We start from the raw sequence: 21092 nt of genomic DNA, 5'->3' as shown, positions 1-21092 counted from the left end.
GCAAATATCTGCTAAAAGAAATGTCTCACATATTAATATAGCTGCTGGTAAGAATGCCTGTTTCACTCAAAAGATTCCGAAAAGATTTGAAAGATAAGTAGTAAGAGACAAACATTAACACAGTAAAGAAAAAATAGCAAATTTTGTGGAGTGGGAATTCAAATGGAATTATAGGGATTGATATTTCTGCCTGGAGTAGTATACCATGGAATTCCTAAACTCAGAAGTTAATCAGATAATTATATTGTGCTACGGAGGTTAATGCTATATCCATTATTTGATTATTAACTGAAATTCTATCCACCATCTTTTCAAGTATGCCAGTAAAATTGAACTCCTCAGCCCTATTTTAAAATCTAAATACTATCTAACAAAATTCTAGAACCTTGCCTTCAAAATGAACAAAATGAATTTCAGGAAGAGATGAAGATGCCCCCTTTCCTCTCGAGCTCTTTCTCCATCATAAAATTAGCTTTGTAAACCAAAATGAATGCTTGTGAATATTCACAACTGTAACCCACTTATTCTATTTTCTGATAATATAAATCCAATCTTGCCGATGTATATTAAACAAAGAGGTCTTGCAAAAGTTAAAAAAAAAAACGACTTAGAATGGTTGCCGTATCCTGTGGAAATAATCTCTAAAAGAAACATACAATTCTGATGGGTTGCTTTAGTTGACAGTTTGTTGCTCTGCTAACAAAGCTTCAAGCAACATCTCAGTATTCCTAAACAGAATAAATACTTGTAAGATTTTTCTGTTATTCAGAAGTGAATTATTGACATTTTCCTTTTCTCCCAAATGCATGATAAGGAAAAAGGAAAGCCTATAACTCTACTAGAATTTTTATTTTAACAGAAATAGAAAGCTTTATTTTACTTCAGTTTAAAGTAGGAAACCTTGTTTTCTGCTGCTTTTCTCAGTTAAGATCCCATTTGTTGTACAAAGGTGAATTTTGTTAAAATAATTAAAAGAAAACTAACAAATTATTACTTACCTCTTCTATACTCCTCTACTCCCCACACCTGTTTAAGCATGACTTTGATACATATTATGCTGGTCATTCCATCACTAATTATGAATATATATAAATATCTTGGTTATGCATATTACTGGTCATGATTACACAATTCTTTTTAACTTGTATAACAAGTAGTACAGAATCATTTCTGATGCACACATGACTCTGAATTGTTAGACATTATTTTAACTAAAATCTTATTTTCTGGGGGAAGGAAAAACTAAACCTTTTTCTTATATTAAAACTCAAAGTGTGTGTGTTTTCATTTCGTTACTTTTCCTTATCTAACTGTTTAATTCGGAGCTCTTTTTTCTAACTTATTCTTGGTCTCTTCTTTAGTCCTCTAGTTGTCCTATTACAGGTACTAAATATTCTCTATTTTTGGTTAAAAATATCCAGAACGGAAAGTCTTCCTTTCATCTTTCACTGAGAGTTACCTGTTAACCATGAGACTTACCTGGCCTCCTTAATGATGTGGGTCATCTCAGCACAGCTCACATATATGCACAGACACGTGTGCATTGCATGTGTGCACACCACATACATACATCATTTACAATAAAAACAATATACATACTCCTTGAATTTGTGCTATATCTATGGCTAATATTGTTGTCAAGCCTCCCGTGCTGTTTTCCTTTTCATCAAACCAGGCAATATCCTAGAGAAAAGGAGAATTAACATATGGTTGTCAAAAATCATTTTTTTTTTATCTGACTTGTGATTTTTCTGCTGTAAATCAGAAAACATTTACCTGCCTCCTCACTCACAGGTACTTAATTCCTATAAAATACTATGGATTGAATGACTTTTGCTTATTTTTTCATGAAGATCTATATTTATATATAAACTGAAGAACTTAAGCCCAAGAGCTTGGACTCATTACTCATCACCACATATAGTATAATAATCAATGTTGAATTAAAATGGTCATTTTAAACCATCAAGTGATTTGTAGTTTTATTCCATAAGTCATTTGTGAAAAGCAGACATAATTCAAAAGTAAGGCGATGAAGGCCAGAGCGGTGGCTCACACCTGTAATTCCAACACTTTGGAAGGCCAAGGTGGGAGGATTGAGTCTAGGGGGTCGAGACCAGCCTGGCCAACATGGCAAAACTCTGTCTTTACAAAAAACACAAACATTAGCTGGGCATGGTGGTGTGCACCTGTGGTCCCAGCTACTTGGGAGGCTGAGGTGGGGAGGATTGCTTGAGCCTGGGAAGCAGAGGTTTCAGTGAGCTGAGATTACACCACTGCACTCCAGCTCGGATGCCAGAGTGAGACCCTGTCTCACCAAAAAAAAAAAAAAAAAAAAAAAGTAAGGCAATAAACAACACAATTTAGAAATATCTTCAAAACTTTCTACCTAAACTAACTAATGATAAAAAGTCTATCTCTTTCTCTTTAGGGGCCGTATAATAAAGATTTTCCCTGACGCTTCACATTACCTCCTAGAACTTACAGCAATGGGCGTTGTGAGAAGCTAAAAGGGCAGAAGGCTGTGAAACTCCTGAAGTTAAGAGGCATGCAATCTAAAGAAGGAGTCAGGTCAAAATTACAAGCAATAAAAGTATAATGTAATAACCAATTTTATTTTCAACAGCAAATGGAGACAGCACATCTTAGTGCTTCTCAGCCTGAGGAATTCTGATTTCCTCTTATAGCTATTGAATGTTTCCTCACACTCACTGGAACCGCTTATATCTCTTGTAGATTAAAACCATGTGGAAACTGTCTCTGAAAGATGGTTTATTTTTAGTGAGTAAAGAACAAAAAAAATCTTAGCTTACTGCAACCCAGCCAGGGCTCTGAGGCCCAGGTAACAGGCAAAACAAAGGCATAGCAGGTTGAGGGCTGTGCCTTAATCACGCACATCATATGTTAGATGAAAACTTTTATGGAGGAATATGGTAGGAGCCAGGCATGATAGCACCACCCTGAGCCACTGTGTTGGGAAGGTGTCTCCATGAGCTTCGGGTCCTAGATGCCCAAAGAGCATCCTATGGAGATTACGGTCTGCACCGGACAGTAGCCACTTTGAAAGCACAATCCCAGGCAAGAGCCTAACATACTGTGAATACACAGCAGCAACAATAATAAACACAGCACTGCTGAACTGAAAGACATCACCTGCTTTTTATTGTGTACTCTCTCTCCAAAATTTAGGTATTTTATGTATTTTCTAATTGGTTCTAGATTTCAACATGACATGGAATGCACAGATCATTTTTAGATACAGTATAAAGTAAAAAATATGAAAAGAATTTATTATTGAATATTACATTCCTGATTCTATAGTCACTTGCTGTAAAACACCATGAATAGGTACATATGTGATTAATCTTAGTCATTATCTGATGTTCAGTTGGCAAGATGTCTGAAATTGCTTTTTGGCAAGACAGCAATTGTGTACTCCAGGGATTGTTTTCCAGCATAGGCAATATATATGAAAACATTTAGGGAGGCCAAGATGGGTGGATCACGAGGTCAGGAGATCGAGACCATCTTGGCTAACATGGTGAAATCCCATCTCCACTAAAAATACAAAAAAAAAAAAAAAAAATTAGCCAGGCGTGGTGGTGGGCGCCTGTAGTCCCAGCTACTCAGGAGTCTGAGGCATGAGAATGGCGTGAACCCTGGAGGCGGAGCTTGCAGTGAGCCGAGATCACACCATTGCAGTCCAGCCTGGGCGACAGAGCGAGACTCTGTCTCAGAAAAAAAAAAAAAAAAATCCATTAAATGTAATACTAATTGTTTAGTTAGCCTCAATGGATACTTTTTGTTAAAAACTTTTTTTTTTAAACTTTCAAGTTGAAGAGTACATGTGTAGGTTTGTGATATAGGTAAACTTGTGTCATGGGGGTTTGTTGTACAGATTATTTAAGTTCTTAATCAATTATCTTGTTCGGCCTGCCATCTGACTGAAGAATTACAGCTGAGTTTCATGACCTGTTTCTCATGCTCCAGGACTCATTACCTCAAATCCTTTTGGAATTAGCTTAGGTAAATTTTGAAGCCCCTTAGTGATCACCATCAATGCTATCATAATTTAAAGAACCCCAAGAAGCCTTAGCCAATCTAATTTAGAGGGAAATGGGGAAAAATAAACTTCTTACATGTTCAAAAACTCAATAGCTCTATAGGTAATTATTTATCATTAAGAATTGTAAACTTAACTTTGAAACACAATGAACGATGAATTATTCAGTGACTGAAGTCAGCAACACTTAGAACATTCTTTTCAACAGGAAGAATCTAAAGTAATCACATAAAATATGGATTTTATACCTACACACACCTGTTTCTATACATACCTCTACCTCAAATGAGGTTTCACAATGGTTATAAAAAGCACTGCAAGTCTGAGCACGGTTGTTAAATTTTAAAAAGTCTTATCTTAGGACAAAAATCAGGTAATAAGAGTTAGATAAAACTGCACACTAGGGGCTTCCCTTACTATAGACAGCAAAACTGTGAAGATGCTTACAAAGAAAGGGCTAAATATACTAGTCTTCTTTTTCTCCAATTTTAAAAGGTAAAGCTAAGAATCAAAAAGAGTGCTGAAGGATGAAGAAGGAAAACAAACAACTTAACTTATGGGGATATTTAATAACATGTGCTAAGTGGCATAGACTTTCTGTGCAAGTCTTTGTGAGTGTGTACACGATATTTTAAAACCCAGAGTTTATGGCTTATAGTTTGAAGCATCCTTATTAGCAGAAGCTACTGTATCTAAAAATGTTACAGTCCTAATATTCACATGGCTAATGCTAGACAGAGGATTAATGTCTAGTATTAACCATCAAAATACTAGATTAACCACAGTTTCTCTCATTAAACTGTCTCATGGCTTTGAAATTCTTCCACTAAAAGCATTCCATGAACAGAAAGGAAGTTCAAAGTATGCTTGGAAAAATTAAAATTTATATTCTTCTGTATAAAAACAAACATCTAGGCATTCAGGAAACATTTTCAAAAGTTTCTAGAAATTTAAAATAAATTTATTTGAACAGGGAAAAATAAATTTAAAGAAAAACAAAAATGAGCAGAAATAGTCAACAAATGTGAAATACAGTATTAATTAAAGTCTCAACTTATTTCTTGGAATATTTGCAGTAAAGACATAAAGTATTCATAAATTAAAAAATAATAATGTACAACTTTAACATGAGAGGTATGTGCTGGCATCAAATTGATTTATGATCCTACAAGTAGACTTTTGTTTTTCTGGATTAAGGAGTGTCTCCAAATGTGGAACAAGAAGCAGAAATGGGACCTTTTTGAACAGAAGGTGTAAGGTCACCCATTGCTTTAGAGCACGGTGTTGCCGTGGGAAACCTCCGACTTGCTTCTCTCCGTTTTGTGTCTTGTAGCTCCCTAAGAGTACAGTTGTTGCACGGCAGCCTTCAGAGCACTGCTCCTAAAAGTCATAAGACTTAAAAATGGGTTTTGACGACTCAGTTGGAGTGACAGTAACTCTATTTCTGAAAAGAAATCACCTTGGCAGGAAGCTATTTGCTCCTGCCTGGTGAGCTTTTGTGACAGAAAGTGAGGTGAAGGGCTACTAATGATTACTGGCTTTCAGGGTAACCCAATACATTTTAGCCTCGTGAAAGAATTTTAGAGGTGCCAGTCTGAGACATTCCTTCCATTTGCCCCCAAGACTCACTTCTCAAGATTACTACTTGATCCACCTATTTTTAGTTATTTCACAGCAGGGACTGATCATCTGCATGAGGCAGGCAGACCTGGCAGCTAGACCGATGTTATCTGAGTTCAGGACTCTTCTGATAAAGGCAGAGAGACTGGCTGCTTTAAGAAGTGTAGAGTCGAAAAACTTAAGCTATGCACATGAATTAGAACCAGAGAAATTAACAACTTCTTTTCAGATACATTCCCATGATATGGTAGCTCTTACTTCTCCTTTTTAATTTGGCCTTCCATTCTGATCCCAGAACACTACGTCATTCATTAAAAGAAAGATTTGTCAAGATGAATGCAAGGAACAATGAGCAGATCCTACATTCTTTTCTATCAGCTGTATTTTTTTAACGTCACACTTTTGGACTTGCTTCTTTTAGAAAAATATAAGACTTCTGACATCAGATTTTTGCTGCTTAGAACAAAAAGAGTGTGCTTTCAAAGAAAGATTATGTCAAAAATTGACTTGAGACAGAATTAAAGCTAGAATGTTTTACAATAAATTTTAAATAAAATAAAAAAAATTCAACTTATCACTGACCTGATATAACATGGCTTTGAAGGCCAAGTGTCTTAATCTCATCGTTAAAATTTCCCCTGCTCTGCCATAAAATAATCCCTGAAAAGCAAACAAACAAAAATCCATGTTCTTTTCCTTTGTAACATTTAGTTGATATATTTTTAACTCAAATAGAAAGAATGGCAACAAAAAGTAATCATGCTCAGGCTTGTTTATTAAAAGCTTACCTGCATGAAATAACTGAGAAAGCAAATAACACCCAAAATGACGAATATCATGGAATAAATTTCTGCATCATGCTTTAATGTGGTTTTATCATTATTTCCAAACATCTGAAAAGGAACAGATTTTTATCAGGTATTTGGAGGAAAATATAAAAGAAACAGAAAAAGTGAAAATTTCTGTATATCAGGAGTTTTAAAATACATTTCTTTTTTTTTTTTTTTCTCTTTTATGAGACAGAATCTTGCTCTGTCGCCCAGGCTGGAGTGCAGTGTTGCCATCTCAGTCTTGGCTCAATGCAACCTCTGCCTACCAGGTTCAAGTGATTCTCATGCCTCAGCCTCCCGAGTAGCTGGGATTACAGGCGTGCACCACCACACCCGGCTAATTTTTATGTTTTTAATAGAGATGAGGTTTCACTATATTGGGCAGGCTGGTCTCAAGCTCTTGACCTCAAGTGATCCGGCTGCCTCCGCCTCCCAAAATGCTGGGATTACAGGCGTGAGCCATTGCACCCAGCTTAAAATAAATTTCAACATTCTCAGTAAACTATCGCAAGAACAAAAAACCAAACACCGCATATTCTCACTCATAGGTGGGAATTGAACAATGAGATCACATGGACACAGGAAGGGGAATATCACACTCTGGGGACTGTGGTGGGGAGGGGGGAGGGATAGCATTGGGAGATATACCTAATGCTAGATGACGAGTTAGTGGGTGCAGCGCACCAGCATGGCACATGTATACATATGTAACTAACCTGCACAATGTGCACATGTACCCTAAAACTTAAAAGTATAATAAAAAAAAATAAAATAAAAAAAATAAATTTCAACATAAAAATAAAACTATACACACATTTCTGTGGAAAAAAGTGCACCATGATGCTATCATCTGCATACATTATCTATGATAAAAAATAACTTGCTTTTAATTCTCTTAAACTATGTAAATATGAGATCTGAAAAATGAGTCACCTATCTGCTATTATTATCACAGTATATTTCCCAAGAAACCACCAGTTTGCTTGAATTATTATTTTGAATAATTTTTGATCACTCAAGTTTCTTAGCATTCTTCTAGTTAAGTAGTACCTGCAAGGTGAGGCTTTTTAATGTGCCCCCAGAATTTTTCTTAAAAATTAGTAACATACCTACACAGGCATTTATACTGATAAAGTATAGCTGTGCAAATTAGGGAGACTGAAGTTCCAGGCTAGAACTTTAATTAACATTGAAGAGTAAGCATAGATCTTGTAAGATCCTTAAACACACCAATTGCCCTGAGTCCTTTAGCAAAATCCCAGACTCTTATTATTTCTTCTCCCTGAGCTGGCTGGTAAGAAAAGAAATTGCAACTATACCCACTAATTGAAAGGAAAGTAGTTGTATTTGCCTATTTTATTTCTTCAGTGTTTTGGAATGCTGATCCAGCACTGGAGTCAAAATTAGAAAACAAAGCAATTTCTTCACTGATTGCCCAGTCAGCAAGGCCCGGCCACACACTTTACAAGAGATGCTGGCTTATCTCCTGGGAACATTAATTAACCTTCCTATCATGGACTCCACACTAGGGGCGGCCCACTAAAAGTCCCAATTTTCCCCTTGTGGTTTAGACTGATACAAGCTTGTTCTCTCAGGTCATACTTTCTTTAAATTGCTGAAAGTATTAGCAAATTTGTTTTACTTACGGTTATAATTTTTGCAAAGATGATGGAAAATACTGGATGAACAGTTCCATTTAGAACAGAAGCCAATGTCCCCAGAACCACAAAAGGCCATTCAGGCTTGTTTAACTTTAAAATTTTTAATAGAGAGACTTCAGGAAGACTTATCTAAAAATAAAATATGTTGGTTAAAAATGCCAGTTTGTGTGCATAACAGAATCTAGGGAAGTTAGCCCATCATAAACAGAATTATAATGTATAACATCAAATATAACAGACAGCAGAGTAGAAAATATTTTTCTTAAAAAATTCACTGCCCATATTATTAACGATGACCCTAAAGCATAAAATAAAAGAAGATTTGCCACAAGTGACTATTTGTGCAATATCACTTTTTGGCATTTCACTCAGTTGCTATAATTTAAAAAGTACAATTAACTCATATGTAATTGTTAAGGGTCACAAAAGAAATGGCAGGTGTATTTTTCTTTACTCTTGTTAAACTGGATGGAATATTGTACTACAGGATACGAAAAAAATCTAGGCAGAAGCTAAGAAAAGAAAATGCAGAAGGTAAAAGTTTCATTACGATCTCAAACTTGAAAGTTGGAAAGTTTCAAGATGTATTTACAAAAACATTTTCCTAATACCTTGGCTTGTTTTGGAGTTCTTATTTACAAGCAAAATATTGCAATATCTGAGCACATTATTTAAACTCACCAAGACTGTCTCCTTATTTTTCCAAGGGGAGTGGTATCAGTTCCTATCTTGTAGGATTGTTTATACAATTAAGCTTTATTCAGTACATTTGCGACTCACTGTATTTGCAAACAATAAACACCCAATAAATGCTAGCAGTCATTGCTGTTTCTGATGTTATTACAGAGGAAGGATTATATTACACAAAATTTCAGGTTTTATACAGAGAAAGCACAATGCAAGTAGTCATTCTGGGTCTGCCAGCCCTTCCTAGGATACGTGGAAGGTGACAAGGGGAGGTAGTGGTCACAGTGGTCAGAGGATAAATAATACGATAACGATCTCTCTTTGCTCTTGTCTGCAATAAGTAGTGTATTTCAGAATCTTAAAAATTCTTCTAAACAGCTTTGTGGTGAGTAATTATTCTGCGTAGGAAAGTAGACAGTGAATTCTTTGGTATTTCATTCATTAAAACTTCCTCATGGCATTCACTCTTAAAATAATGACATTTATGGACCTAATAACCAGAGAATTCTTCAAGAAAGACTATAAAATAGTTTATAATTCTCGTTCTATTCTCAGTGTGGCCACTATAATGCGGACTGTTGTTTGGACAACAGAACTTTGAAATTCTGATGCCTTTAAAGTCCATTTTCAGGGTGGCTAACCCACATTTATATTGGATTACTTAATAATTTGATTGTATCCATCATCTTTCCTGCTGAAGTTTTCTAACGCTCATCATCAAAAAGGGCACAACATTTCAGTTAGGTCACTGTTCAAAAGAATGTACAAAAATTTAAAAAGTTGCACGCTAACTATCAGGCACTGAGCATGGAACTAAGTGCATTACAAAATTACCTTATTTGGTAAGGAGATTAAGGTTTAACATGTGCCAGGACACCAGTAAATTACAGAGCCAGGAAATTAGGAGGGCTATCTTCCTCCTATAGAACGAGCTACATTACATAGGTAATTTAAAGATGTTCTTTTGCCTCTGGGAAAATACACAATAAAAGATTTAAAATGGTATCATTTAAATAGTGTTGTCAACATAGAAAAGAAATAAATAAGATAAAAACAAAACAAAAATTTCAGTAAAATCATAAAATAGGCTGTGTTACTTAAATATGAGACAGGTTATACATGCGTTAAAATAATCTCATACAAAAACATAAAATTATAGACATAAAGAGATATGACATGAGTATTAAAAAGTTAAAAAGTGATATCTAAAATATTCTAAATTTCATTTGATACAGCTTAGAGCTTTCTTGAGTTATAGTTTTCATATAACAAAGTGCACATATTTGAAATGTATAATTTGATAAATTTGAACACTGCTACAGACTCAGGAAAACATCAAAAAAGTCAAGATAATAAACATATCCATTACCCCTAGAAGTTTTCTCCTGCTTTTTTATCATCCCTCTCTCCACACTTCTTAGTTGCCAGTCCTCTTCCTCCCTTCCTCCTGCAACTACTGATATGCTTTCAGTCACTATAGATTAGTTTGCATTTTTAGAACATTATATAAATGAAATCATACATTATCTACTCCTTTTCAGATAGCTTGTTTTGCTCAACATACTTATTTTGCCATTTATGCGTGCTGCTGCATAAATCAGCATATCATTTCCTTTTATTGCTGCATAGCATTTCACTGTATAGCTATCTCACAAATTATTATCCATCCACCTGCTGATATAAATTTGAGTGGTTCCCACTTTTAGACTATTACACATAAAACTGCTATGAACATTCGTATACAAGGCTTTGTGTGGACATATACTTTCATTTCTCTTGAGCAAATATCTAGAAATGAAATGGCTGGATCATTTAGTAGGTGAATGTTTCACTTTTTAAGAAACTGACAAATTATTTTCCAAAGTAGCGTTAGCATTTTATACTCCCACCAGCTAAATAAGCTCCAGTTGCACCCCACCATCACCAATATTTGGTACAGTCAGTCTTTTTAGATTTAACCATTCTAACAGGTGTATAGTGATTTCTCATTGTGATTTTTTTTTTTGCATTTCTGAAATGACTAACCACGTTGGGCATCTTTTTGTGTGCTTATTTCCAATTTGCTCATCTTGTTTAGCAAAATGCCTATTCAAATCTTTTGCTGACATTTAATTGGGTTGTTTGTGTTTTTATTATTGTGCTTTGGGAGTTCTTTATATTTTTTGGATACAAGTCCTGATCAGATATGTGATTTACAAACATTTTCCCCTAGTTTATGGTCTATCCTTTTCATTTTCTTTGAAGTGTTTTACAAATAATGAAGTTCTTGATTTTGGTAATGTCTGACTTATCAATTTTTTTTGTTTGTAAATTATGCATTTGTTGTTATATTTAGGAAATCTTTGCTTAACACAAAGTCGTGAAGATTTTTTTATTGCATTTTCTTATAGAAGTTTTATTATTTTAGGTTTTACAGTAAGGGCTTTGATCCATTTTGAGTTAATTTTCATCTGTGGTTTGAGGTATGGGTTGTGGCTGATTATTTTGTCTATAGATATATAATTGATCCAGAATCATTTTTTGAAAAAAAAAATTGTTAATTGAGTTGCCTTTGCACTTGTGTTGAAAAGCAATTGACCATTTATGTGTGGGACTACTTCTCAGCTCTCTTTTCTGTTCCATTGATCTATTTGTCTATTTGTATGCCAATGAAATGTTTTGATTACTATAGTTCTATAGGTAATTGAAATGAGAATTAGTAACTAGCTTTATATAATAGTTGAAACAGAATTGAAATCAGGTAGTATCCCTCTTCCAACTTTGCTCTTTTTAAAAAAAATTTATTTTGACTATTTTGGCTTTCTGCATTTCCATGTGAATTCAATTTGAGGAGAAAGAACATCTTAACTATACTGAATTTTCTTATTCACTCACATTGAAAATATCTTTTAATTTATTTAGTCTATTTTTCTCAGTAGTTTTTCTCTGTAATATTTTATAGATTGCAGTGTGTGGGTTTTACAATCTCTGATCACATTTATTCCCTATAATTTAATATTTTGGTACTATTGTACATAAAATTATTTTTTTATTTTTAATTTCCCACTTCCCATTTGTAGTGTATAGAATTGGGATTGATTTTAGTATATTGTCACATATTCTACAACCTTGCTAAACTTTATTAGTTTTAGTACGTGTATGTGTGTGTATGCGTAGATTCCATAAGATTGTTTGCATAAGTAATCATGCCATCTGTGAATAAAGACACTCCTACATGTTCCTTTCCTACCTGGATGCTTTTATTTTCTTGCCTTATTGAACAGGCCAGAACTTCCAGTACAATGTTCAATAGATGTAGTGTATGCCCTTGCCTTGTTCTCGATCTTAGTCTTTCACCATTTAGTATGATGTTAGCCGTTGTTTTTTGTAGCTGTCTTTTATCAGGTTGAAGGAATTTCTTTTAATTCATTGCTTGCTGAGAGTTATCAAAAATGGATGGGGTATTTTATCAAATGGGTTTTCTGCATTGATTGAGATAATTGGTTTTTTCTTTTTAATTTTTTTAATTAGGAGAATTACATTAATTTCTGAATGTTAAACCAACTTTTCAGTTTTTAGAACAGTCCTACTTGGTGATGATATATTATTCTTTTTCTATATGGTTGGATTAGATTTGTTACATTTTGTTAAGAATTCTTTCATCTATGTTCATGGCTGATATTTGTCTATAATTTTATTTTTTTTGTAATCTCATTGTCTAATTTTGATATCAGAGTAATGATGTTGGTCTCATAGAATAAGAACTTCTTCCTTATCACTTTTTTTAAAATAGAATTCATCAGTAAAGCCATATGGCTTAAAGTTTTTTTTTTTTGTTCGTTTGTTTTTTTTTTAGGGAAAAAAGAATTTAACCACAGATTCAATTTTTTAAAATAAATGTAAGAATATTCAAACTATCAATTTATTCTTGAGTGGGCTTTGGTAGTTTGTAAACTTTAGGGAATTTGCTCATTTCATCTGAGTTGTAGGATTTGTTTGCATAAATGTTTTAATAAGATTATTTTATTAGTCTTTTAATATATGTAGAATCTGTAGTGATGTCAGCTCTTTCATTCTTGATGTTGGCAGTTTGTATCTTCTTTTTTTTTCTTGCTCAGTGAGTTCAATATTGATGTTCCCAGAGAACCAACTTTGGATTTGATTGATTTTTCTTTATTATTTTCTTCCTTCTGGTATCTTAAGGTGGAAACTTAGTATATTAATTTGAGATTTTTAGATAGTATAGGTGTTTAGTGGTACAAGTTTCTTTCTCAGTATCACTTTAAGCTTCCTATACATTTTGATATGTTCAGTGTTCATTTTTGTTCAATTCAAAACACTTTTGAGTTTCTCTTTTGATTTTTTCTTTGATTTGTGCATTATTTAGAAGTGAGTTATGTAGTTTATAAATATTTCAAGGTTTCCCAGACCACTTTCTGTTATTGACTTCTGACTTAATTCCATATTGGTCAGGTAATATACTTTGCATTTCTTGATTTTTTTTCTTTTTTTTGAGACAGGATCTTGTTCTGTTACCCAACTTGGGGTACGGTAATGCAATCATAGCTCACTGCAGCCTCAAAGTCTTGGGTTCAAGCAATCCTCCTACATCAGCCTTTTAGTAGCTGGGACTACAGGCACATGCCACTATCCCTGGTTAATTATTATTATTTTTTTTTTGTAGAAACAGGGTCTCCCTATGTTACCCAGGCTGGTATTACGTGAATTTTTAAAAGTTTATTGAGACTTGTGTTATAGTCCAGAATATGGTCTATTTTGGTAAATGTTTCAAGTGCATTTGAAAAGAAGACATACTCTGTTGTTAATATGTGAAGTCTTCTACAAATGTTTATTAGGTCAAATTTGTTGATAGTGCTATTAAAGTCATCTATGTTTCTGCCGAATTTCTATTTACTTGTTCTACTAAGATTTAGTAGAAGGGTGTTGAAATCTCTGAATACAATTGGAGATTTGTCTATTTGCAGTTCTGGATAAACTGATTCCTTTTTAATTTTGAAAGAAACTTCTTTATCCCTAGTAATGTTGTTTGCTCTAAGAAAATTACTTCGGCTGTCCTTAACATCACAATCTACCTTCAGACAATGTTATATACCACTTAGGAACCTTAAAATATAATACTTTAGTTTCTTTTTCCCAGTGTTTTGGCTATTGTTTTCAAACATTTTACTAATACTTGTCTTTAAAAAACCCATAATATAATGCTCTTTTTTCTTTGAAAAATAAATATGCTTTTAAACATATCAAAAATGTAAATATACAAACCATTCTTTTATAGTAACTTGTATATTTACTATTACTTATACTCTTCATTCCTTTGTGTATATTCAGATTTCCATCTAGTATCACTTAACTTCTGCTCAAAGGACTTCCTTTAATATTTCTTGTAGTGTAGGTGTGCTGGTAGTTAATTATTTTAACTTATAATTTCTGAAAATGTCTGAACTTTGCCTTCCTTTTTATTAGGCATTTTTCTGTAAATAGCATTCTGATTTGAGGTGTTTTCTTTTTCTTTCAGTGCTTTGAAAATATTGCTCCATTATCTTCTTGTTTGCGTTGTTTCTAATGAGAAGTTTGTAGCTTTCTTGTCTTTTTCCTCATCTATATTGTGTCAATTTCTCTGGATGCTTTAGTAGTTTTCTCCTTAACATTGGTTTTAAGCAGTTTGATTATGATATACCTAGGTGTAGGATTTCTTATGTTTCTTATGCTTAGAATTTATTGAGCTTCTTGAATCTGTGGATTTTAAGTTTTCATCAAATTGGCAAATTTTTAAAGCATTATTTCTTCAATGATTTGGACTTCCTTTGGGGACATATGTACATACAGAATATAGATATAATAAATGCTTAATGTCTCTACTAACTCTACTAAGTGTGCCATTACCGGGTCTATTTCTATTATTGACTGATTTTTCTCTTCATTTTGGGTACATTTTTTTTCTGCTTTTTTGCTTGCCTGGTGATTTTTGAATGGATGCCAGACATTGTAAATTTTAAACTTTTGGGGACTAGGTATTTCTGAATTCTCGTAAATGTTATTGAGCCTTGTTCTGGAACACATTTAAATTACTTGGAAACAGTTTAATCCTTTTGAGTCTTGCTATTAGGATTTGTTAGTTAGGTTTAGTGCAGAGTTTAGTCTAGGACTAATTATCTTCCCCTCTGAGGCAATATCTTTCTTAACACTTTACCCAGTGTCTCACCTGCACGTTGTGCACATGTACCCTAAAACTTCATGTATAATAATCATAAATAAATAAATAAATAAAAAAGAATTTAAAGATTTTCTACTCCAGTTAGTTTAATAAGAACTTTTCCTGGCCCTGTGTGACTTCTAAGAATTGCTCCTTTTAATCTTTTCTGGTAGATATATACCCTGCCTCTGGTAGTTTCCTTAATAAATACACTGATCAGTAGTCGGATGAAGACTCAAAGGAGAACCTCTGCAGATCTCTGGGCTTCTCTCTTTCTGAGAAGTTCTCTGCTCTCCGGTTCTTTGCTCTGAAACCTCTGGCTACTTTGGCCTCCTTCAACTCTTAGCTCTGTCTCCTCAACTCAAAGTCCACTGAGTTTCGGGAGGCGGAGGTTGCGGTGAGCCGAGATTGCGCCATTGCACTCTAGCCTGAGCAACAAGAGTGAAACTCCGTCTCAAAAAAAAAAAAAAAAAAAAAAAAAGAGTCCACTGGGTTTTGTCTGTGTTTTCCCTCTAGGCTCCGAGGCCTGAAAACTACTCAGACCTTAAACTGGGTCAATGACAAGTTTCACCTCATTTATTTCTCCTTCCACAGAGATCACTGTCCTATTTTGCATGATGTCCAATGTCAGAAGGCATTATTTCACATATTTTTTTCAGTTTCTTAGTTCTATCAAGCAGGAAAGTAAATCTAGTCCCTGTTAAGCTATCTTGGTTGAAAGTGAAAATCTCTAATTTTATGTGATTTTTCACAGCAATTAACACAAATGATCTTTTCCTTTTTCTGTACCACTTTTCTTTTTTGGTGTCTGTGATACAACACTCTCCTGGGTTTCCTCTTATTTTGCCAGCCATTTGTTAGGATCCCTTCACTAGTGACTTTTTCTATCCGAATCTAAATGGTGCAGGGTCCTGAGTCTCATTCCCCTGTCCTACTCTTTTATCCATCTATATTTTATTTCTCCGCTGACAGCTTTAGTGAGACCAATCAAGTTCATTATTCAGCCTCCATCACCTCCTCTCCATTCTGCTTTCCCTCATCTTACTCTGGCCCCCATACACTGTTCTCCAAATTGTAGCCACATAGAGTAGATCAGACCATGTGCCCTTCTGAATAAGACCCCCTAATGCAGCAGTGCTTCACCTGTTTTATTTCGTGGACTCCTTTGGAAGACTCGTGAAGTCTATGGAATTCTTCCCTGAAGAAATGTGTAAATATACTAAATGATACATAGGACTCCAAGAAAGCCAATTCCATTGAAACATTGTATTCAAAATATTTAACAAGTAACCCAAAGTTGTGATACAGTTATGAATGTGGTTCATTATTAGAACATAAGATATAATAATGATGAGTGTAAATATATTTTAAATTATCTATAAGGGCAATGTTATATTAAAATTTCTGTGGTATTCGTTCGTGATGTCACAAATACTGGTAATACTATTGTACTTTGTTGCTTAGATTCACAAAGTAAATGTTACATTTCTATCAAGGGTTAATGGGGGAAAAGTTGTGATTTTTTATTCATTCAGGTTAATGGGCTCTGAAATCTATTCAGAAATTCCCTATAGGTCATGAACCACTGTTTAAAAACTCCTGAAGGTTTTTTGTTAGAGGAAGAATAGAATCCAAACTTGTCATGATGGCCTAAGAGGCCCTGCATGATCCGGTCCCTCAGTGTCCCACACGCCTCTCTGCCTACCCCTGTCCTTAGTCATTGGGACCCCCAAATCCAGGCCCTCATGCTTGCTTTGCCCCTGTCTGAAATATTACCACCCCTGTCCTGGTTATTGACTTATTGCCTCTCTGGTTCAAATTCACTTTTTTGCCTAATAAATATTTCTCCTTTACCACTGGGCAAGAGGTTAAGCCCTGTCAGTAGAGGGTGCAGCAAAGACATTGCAGGAGGAGGTTTTTCTTCCTGATCTTTCTGGTGCTCCCTGGGAAAGCTCCTGCAGGATGGTTTTTTTTTTCTCCTCTGTTCTGCCTGCATAGTTTTTCAGAGGCAGGTGCCTGCAGAGTGCAGCTTTCTCTTCTGTGTGGCCACTGGGTGCTTTCTCTAGCTCTTGGCTTAGGTTACAGAGGCATAACTATGAGCACAGTCCTATGTCTCAGCCAGGTCACTAATGCCTGCACCCTCCCACATGCAGAACTGCCCTAGACTCCTGCAGATGGCAATCTTGGCTAGCTTCTTGTTCCAGTAGTGCCCAGTGGCCAGTAGTTTCCCCAGCACCTGACAGGTTCTGAAGCTCAGCACCATCCTGTGGAAGGCCTCCCTTGCCACCCTTGAGGGCAAATTTCCAGCAAGCCCCAGCAGCAAGGTACCACAGCAACTTCTCTGCCATCCAGTGAACCACAGCTGTGCCCTTTCCATTGAGGCCTGCCTCTCCGCCTTGCTGGGAGAGAAGAAAGGGATCATCGATGGGTGCTGTATTTCACTCCAGGGGTAGTGGGGTGCTACTTTTATCTGCTACTTCTGTATTCTTTAGAGGTGTCTTAACTTTCTTTTATTATTATTATTTTATTATTATACTTTAAGTTCTGGGGTACATGTGCACAACGTGCAGGTTTGTTACATATGTATGCATGTGCCATGTTGGTGTGCTCTACCCATTAACTCGTCATTTACCTTAGGTATATCTCCTAATGCTATCCCTCCCCCCTCTCCCCACCCCACCACAGACCCTGGTGTGTGATGTTCCCCTTCCTGTGTCCAAGTGTTCTCGTTGTTCAATTCCCACCTATGAGTGTGAACATGCCGTGTTTGGTTTTCTGTCCTTGTGTTAGTTTGCTGAGAAAGATGGTTTCCAGCTTCATCCATGCCCCTACAAAGGACATGAACTCATCCTTTTTTATGGCTGCCTAGTATTCCATGGTGTATATGTGCCACATTTTCTTAATCCAGTCTATCATTGATGGGCATTCGGGTTGGTTCCAAGTCTTTGCTATTGTGGATAGTGCTGCAATAAACATACATGTGCATGTGTCTTTATAGCAGCATGATTTATAATCCTTTGGGTATATACCCAGTAATGGGATGGCTGGGTCAAATGGTATTTCTTGTTCTTGATCCTTGAGGAATTGCCACACTGACTTCCACAATGGTTGAACTAGTTTACAGTCCCACCAACAGTGTAAAAGTGTTCCTATTTCTCCACATCCTCTCCAGCACCTGTTGTTTCCTGACTTTTTAATGATCGCCATTCTAACTGGTGCGAGATGGTAGAGATGTCTTAACTTTCGCTACCCAACTCCCCATACTACAATCCCCTCTTAATGATTCATTATACTAAACTTTCTCTTTCATTGTGTGCTTTCTATCTCCTGACTGGACCCAGACTAATAGAACTCCCATTAACTCTGTTCTAAAATACTGCTCCATTTCTTTTTCATTTCATTATTGATCTTTGTTTATTTTATTTTATTTTGTTTTTTGGTTTGTTTTTTGAGACAGGGTCTCACTCTGTTGCCCAGGCTGGAGTGCAGTGGCATGATCTTAGCTCACTGCAACCTCTGCCTCCCGGATTCAAGCAATTCTCCTGCCTCAGCCTCCCGAGTAGCTAGGATTACAGGCATGTGCCATCACGCCCAGCTAATTTTTTATATTTTTAGTAGAGACAGGGTTTCACCATGTTGGTCAGGCTGGTGTTGAACTCCTGACCTCGAGTGATCTACCCACCTCAGCCTCCCAAAGTGCTGGGATTATAGGCGTGAACCACTCACCTGGCCTATTTATTTTATTTTTATTTATTTCAGAGATGGGTTCTTGCTCTGTCAGTCAGGCTGGGGTACAGTGGCATGATCATAGCTCACTGCAGCCTTGAACTCCTAAGCTCAAGCAATCCTCCTACCTTAACCTCTCTTGTAGCTATTATTATAGACCTGTCACTGTCCCCAGCTCAGTATTGATTATTACAGTCTCTTCACTTCCTTGTTTATTTTTCACTGGATTACCACAGTCTGAAAGAGTCCCTTAAAAATATGGCCATTGAGTCACTCCTTAGCTTATTTCGGTTCTTGGTTGTAGGACACTTTCTCTGTTTACTGCTTCCCCAGGCTCACGGATTTCTATAAACTTTAGCTCCAGGCATTGGCTAACCAGGTTTTTCAGCCTTCTTTTCAGAGCAGGTCTGTGACTATTGTCCAGCTCACCACTTTGTGCTTTTGCTCTAGTTCTGGTGTGAAGAGATATTCCTCCTGTTTTAGAGCCTAGATACATTTTATTGTTTTTTCTCATTTTATATTTTATCAATTTCCGTGTGTGGAGCACGTAGTTGTATCAGATTGTAAACCAATTATATCATTTTGTCCAGAAATCTGGAAATTCCTTTTTAATTTTCTCTTTTTTATCTTTCTTAGGTTTTGAAAATCCACTTCATAAATGCGGTGAATTTTTAGACCTAGAGGCAGATTTCCATAGTGTTTTCAGCAATTGCTGAGGCAGGTCCAGCAGCTATCAATAGATGTTTTAACAGTGTTTCCTCCACTCTTGCCTAGTGTCTCAGTACAAACTTTCTTGTACTATATTCTTAACATACATTTGTCATATGGTATACCATCTATACCATTATTTTTCTTTGCATGCTTATTTATTTAAATGGACTTAAAAAAATAAAATCAGCAGAAAAGGAAAAATGTCTAAGTGTAAATGGCTATAGAGGACCACATACCTAAAAGGAAAGAGTTGTAGCTAAAATTAAAAGCAATAGATTAGCAATGCCAGAGAAGGGCAAGAGGGGTTTTGGGGCAGATAATCCAGGGGCTTCAGGCAGATAATTGACAGATGAGACCAAGGAAAGTGGGCATGAAGACGGGCTAAGAGGAGATTCAGTTTCAAGTCTCTGTCAGTCCGAAGGGGAAGAAGGAAACTCTAGTTTGGGAGGAAACAATGGGCCAAGGATAGGTGTGAGATGGTATGGATGCTGGAGGTTAGGGGACTGAAGCTGAGATACAGGGGCAAGGTTGAGGGATTTCAAGGCATGTGAGGTTACAGAGCACCAGGGGCTAGCAAAGATCGACTGGGTTTGGGAAGAGGGCTGGAGCTCAGTGAATGCGGAGGCTGGGAGAAGCATGGGTTAAGGTGAGATTAAGATGGAAGGGTGTGTTGTAAAAGGGTGCTGCAGAGAATGTTCAGGATGTGCGGTGGAGGCTCAAAGCAGGTGTCGGGCGTGTTAAGAGAAGGAAAGTGGAATTGAGACAGAAAAGTGAGACTTCAGGTGCAGATGGGAACTGCTGGGAGGTATGAGGGGTATCAGCAGAAGGAGAGTCAAAGCAGGTGATGTGGGGCTCAGGCAGAGCCTGGGGCCTTGGGGGTAGGAGTGGGCACAGTAAGCATGGGAACAAATACTCCCATCCAAGTGAGCAAGGCTTCTCAGGTTGTGCCCTGGGACTGCAATCCTGGGTGGTGTATGTGCTGGGCCTATCTGCCTTCCGGGAGTGGCATGCATTTATGCCTCTGACCTGACTCAAATTAATCTTGAGCATCACCATTGGTATCTGTATCCCATTTGCCGAGGCACTGTTTTAACCTATGGTTTGCTTCATAGGAAAAACATCATGTAACAGTCTCATGAGATTTTTTTTTTCCCCAATAAAGAAGGGCCTCTGATATAAATGCAGCCTTATTAGGCAGCCTCACCTAGAGTGTCACACTGATGCTAGAGTGAAATTTGGGAAAGACATGTTTTGTGAGCTTAGTGCTACAGTAATATTTTACCATAAATAAATTTTAAATTTTGTAAGGATTAAATCAAAATTAGAAAACATGCAGGAAAAACTGGTTGATCGCTGAGCCATTACCTCTTTAGATTGGGTGGATTCCTCAGCCTTGTCAATGAAGTCTGACTTGATGCTATTCACAGAGCGCAGAGGAAGTGAGCTGGTCTTTCTTTCAGTAGAATATGTCATTGACTCCATCTGTTCATCAGCTTTTTTAATATCCTTACAGGAAGAATATATAGGTTATCATTATAAGAATGCCTTAAAAATTCAACGAAACCTTATTAAGCATCTCTTTAAAGCTGTTATCGCCTTTG

The 21092-nt window shown here is 36.2% G+C and overlaps 1 protein-coding gene across 1 annotated transcript in view; it reads right to left on the bottom strand.

The window, feature by feature from the left end:
- The window catches only part of ABCB5 (ATP binding cassette subfamily B member 5), a 130891-nt gene that overhangs the window by 49061 nt on the left and 60738 nt on the right, over nucleotides 1-21092 (bottom strand). The window contains exons 15-19 of the mRNA XM_009452745.4: nucleotides 20857-20997; nucleotides 8160-8303; nucleotides 6472-6576; nucleotides 6266-6343; nucleotides 1600-1683 (exon numbers count right to left, since the gene is read on the bottom strand). Of these exons, the coding sequence (XP_009451020.4) occupies nucleotides 1600-1683; nucleotides 6266-6343; nucleotides 6472-6576; nucleotides 8160-8303; nucleotides 20857-20997 (552 nt within the window). The remainder of the gene's footprint in view (nucleotides 1-1599; nucleotides 1684-6265; nucleotides 6344-6471; nucleotides 6577-8159; nucleotides 8304-20856; nucleotides 20998-21092) is intronic.

This window comes from Pan troglodytes, chromosome 6 (assembly GCF_028858775.2).
Source record: "Pan troglodytes isolate AG18354 chromosome 6, NHGRI_mPanTro3-v2.0_pri, whole genome shotgun sequence".
NCBI classification, from domain to species: domain Eukaryota; kingdom Metazoa; phylum Chordata; class Mammalia; order Primates; family Hominidae; genus Pan; species Pan troglodytes.
Note: the sequence above shows the minus strand (reverse complement) of the source record. Positions and strands in the feature narration are given on the sequence as shown.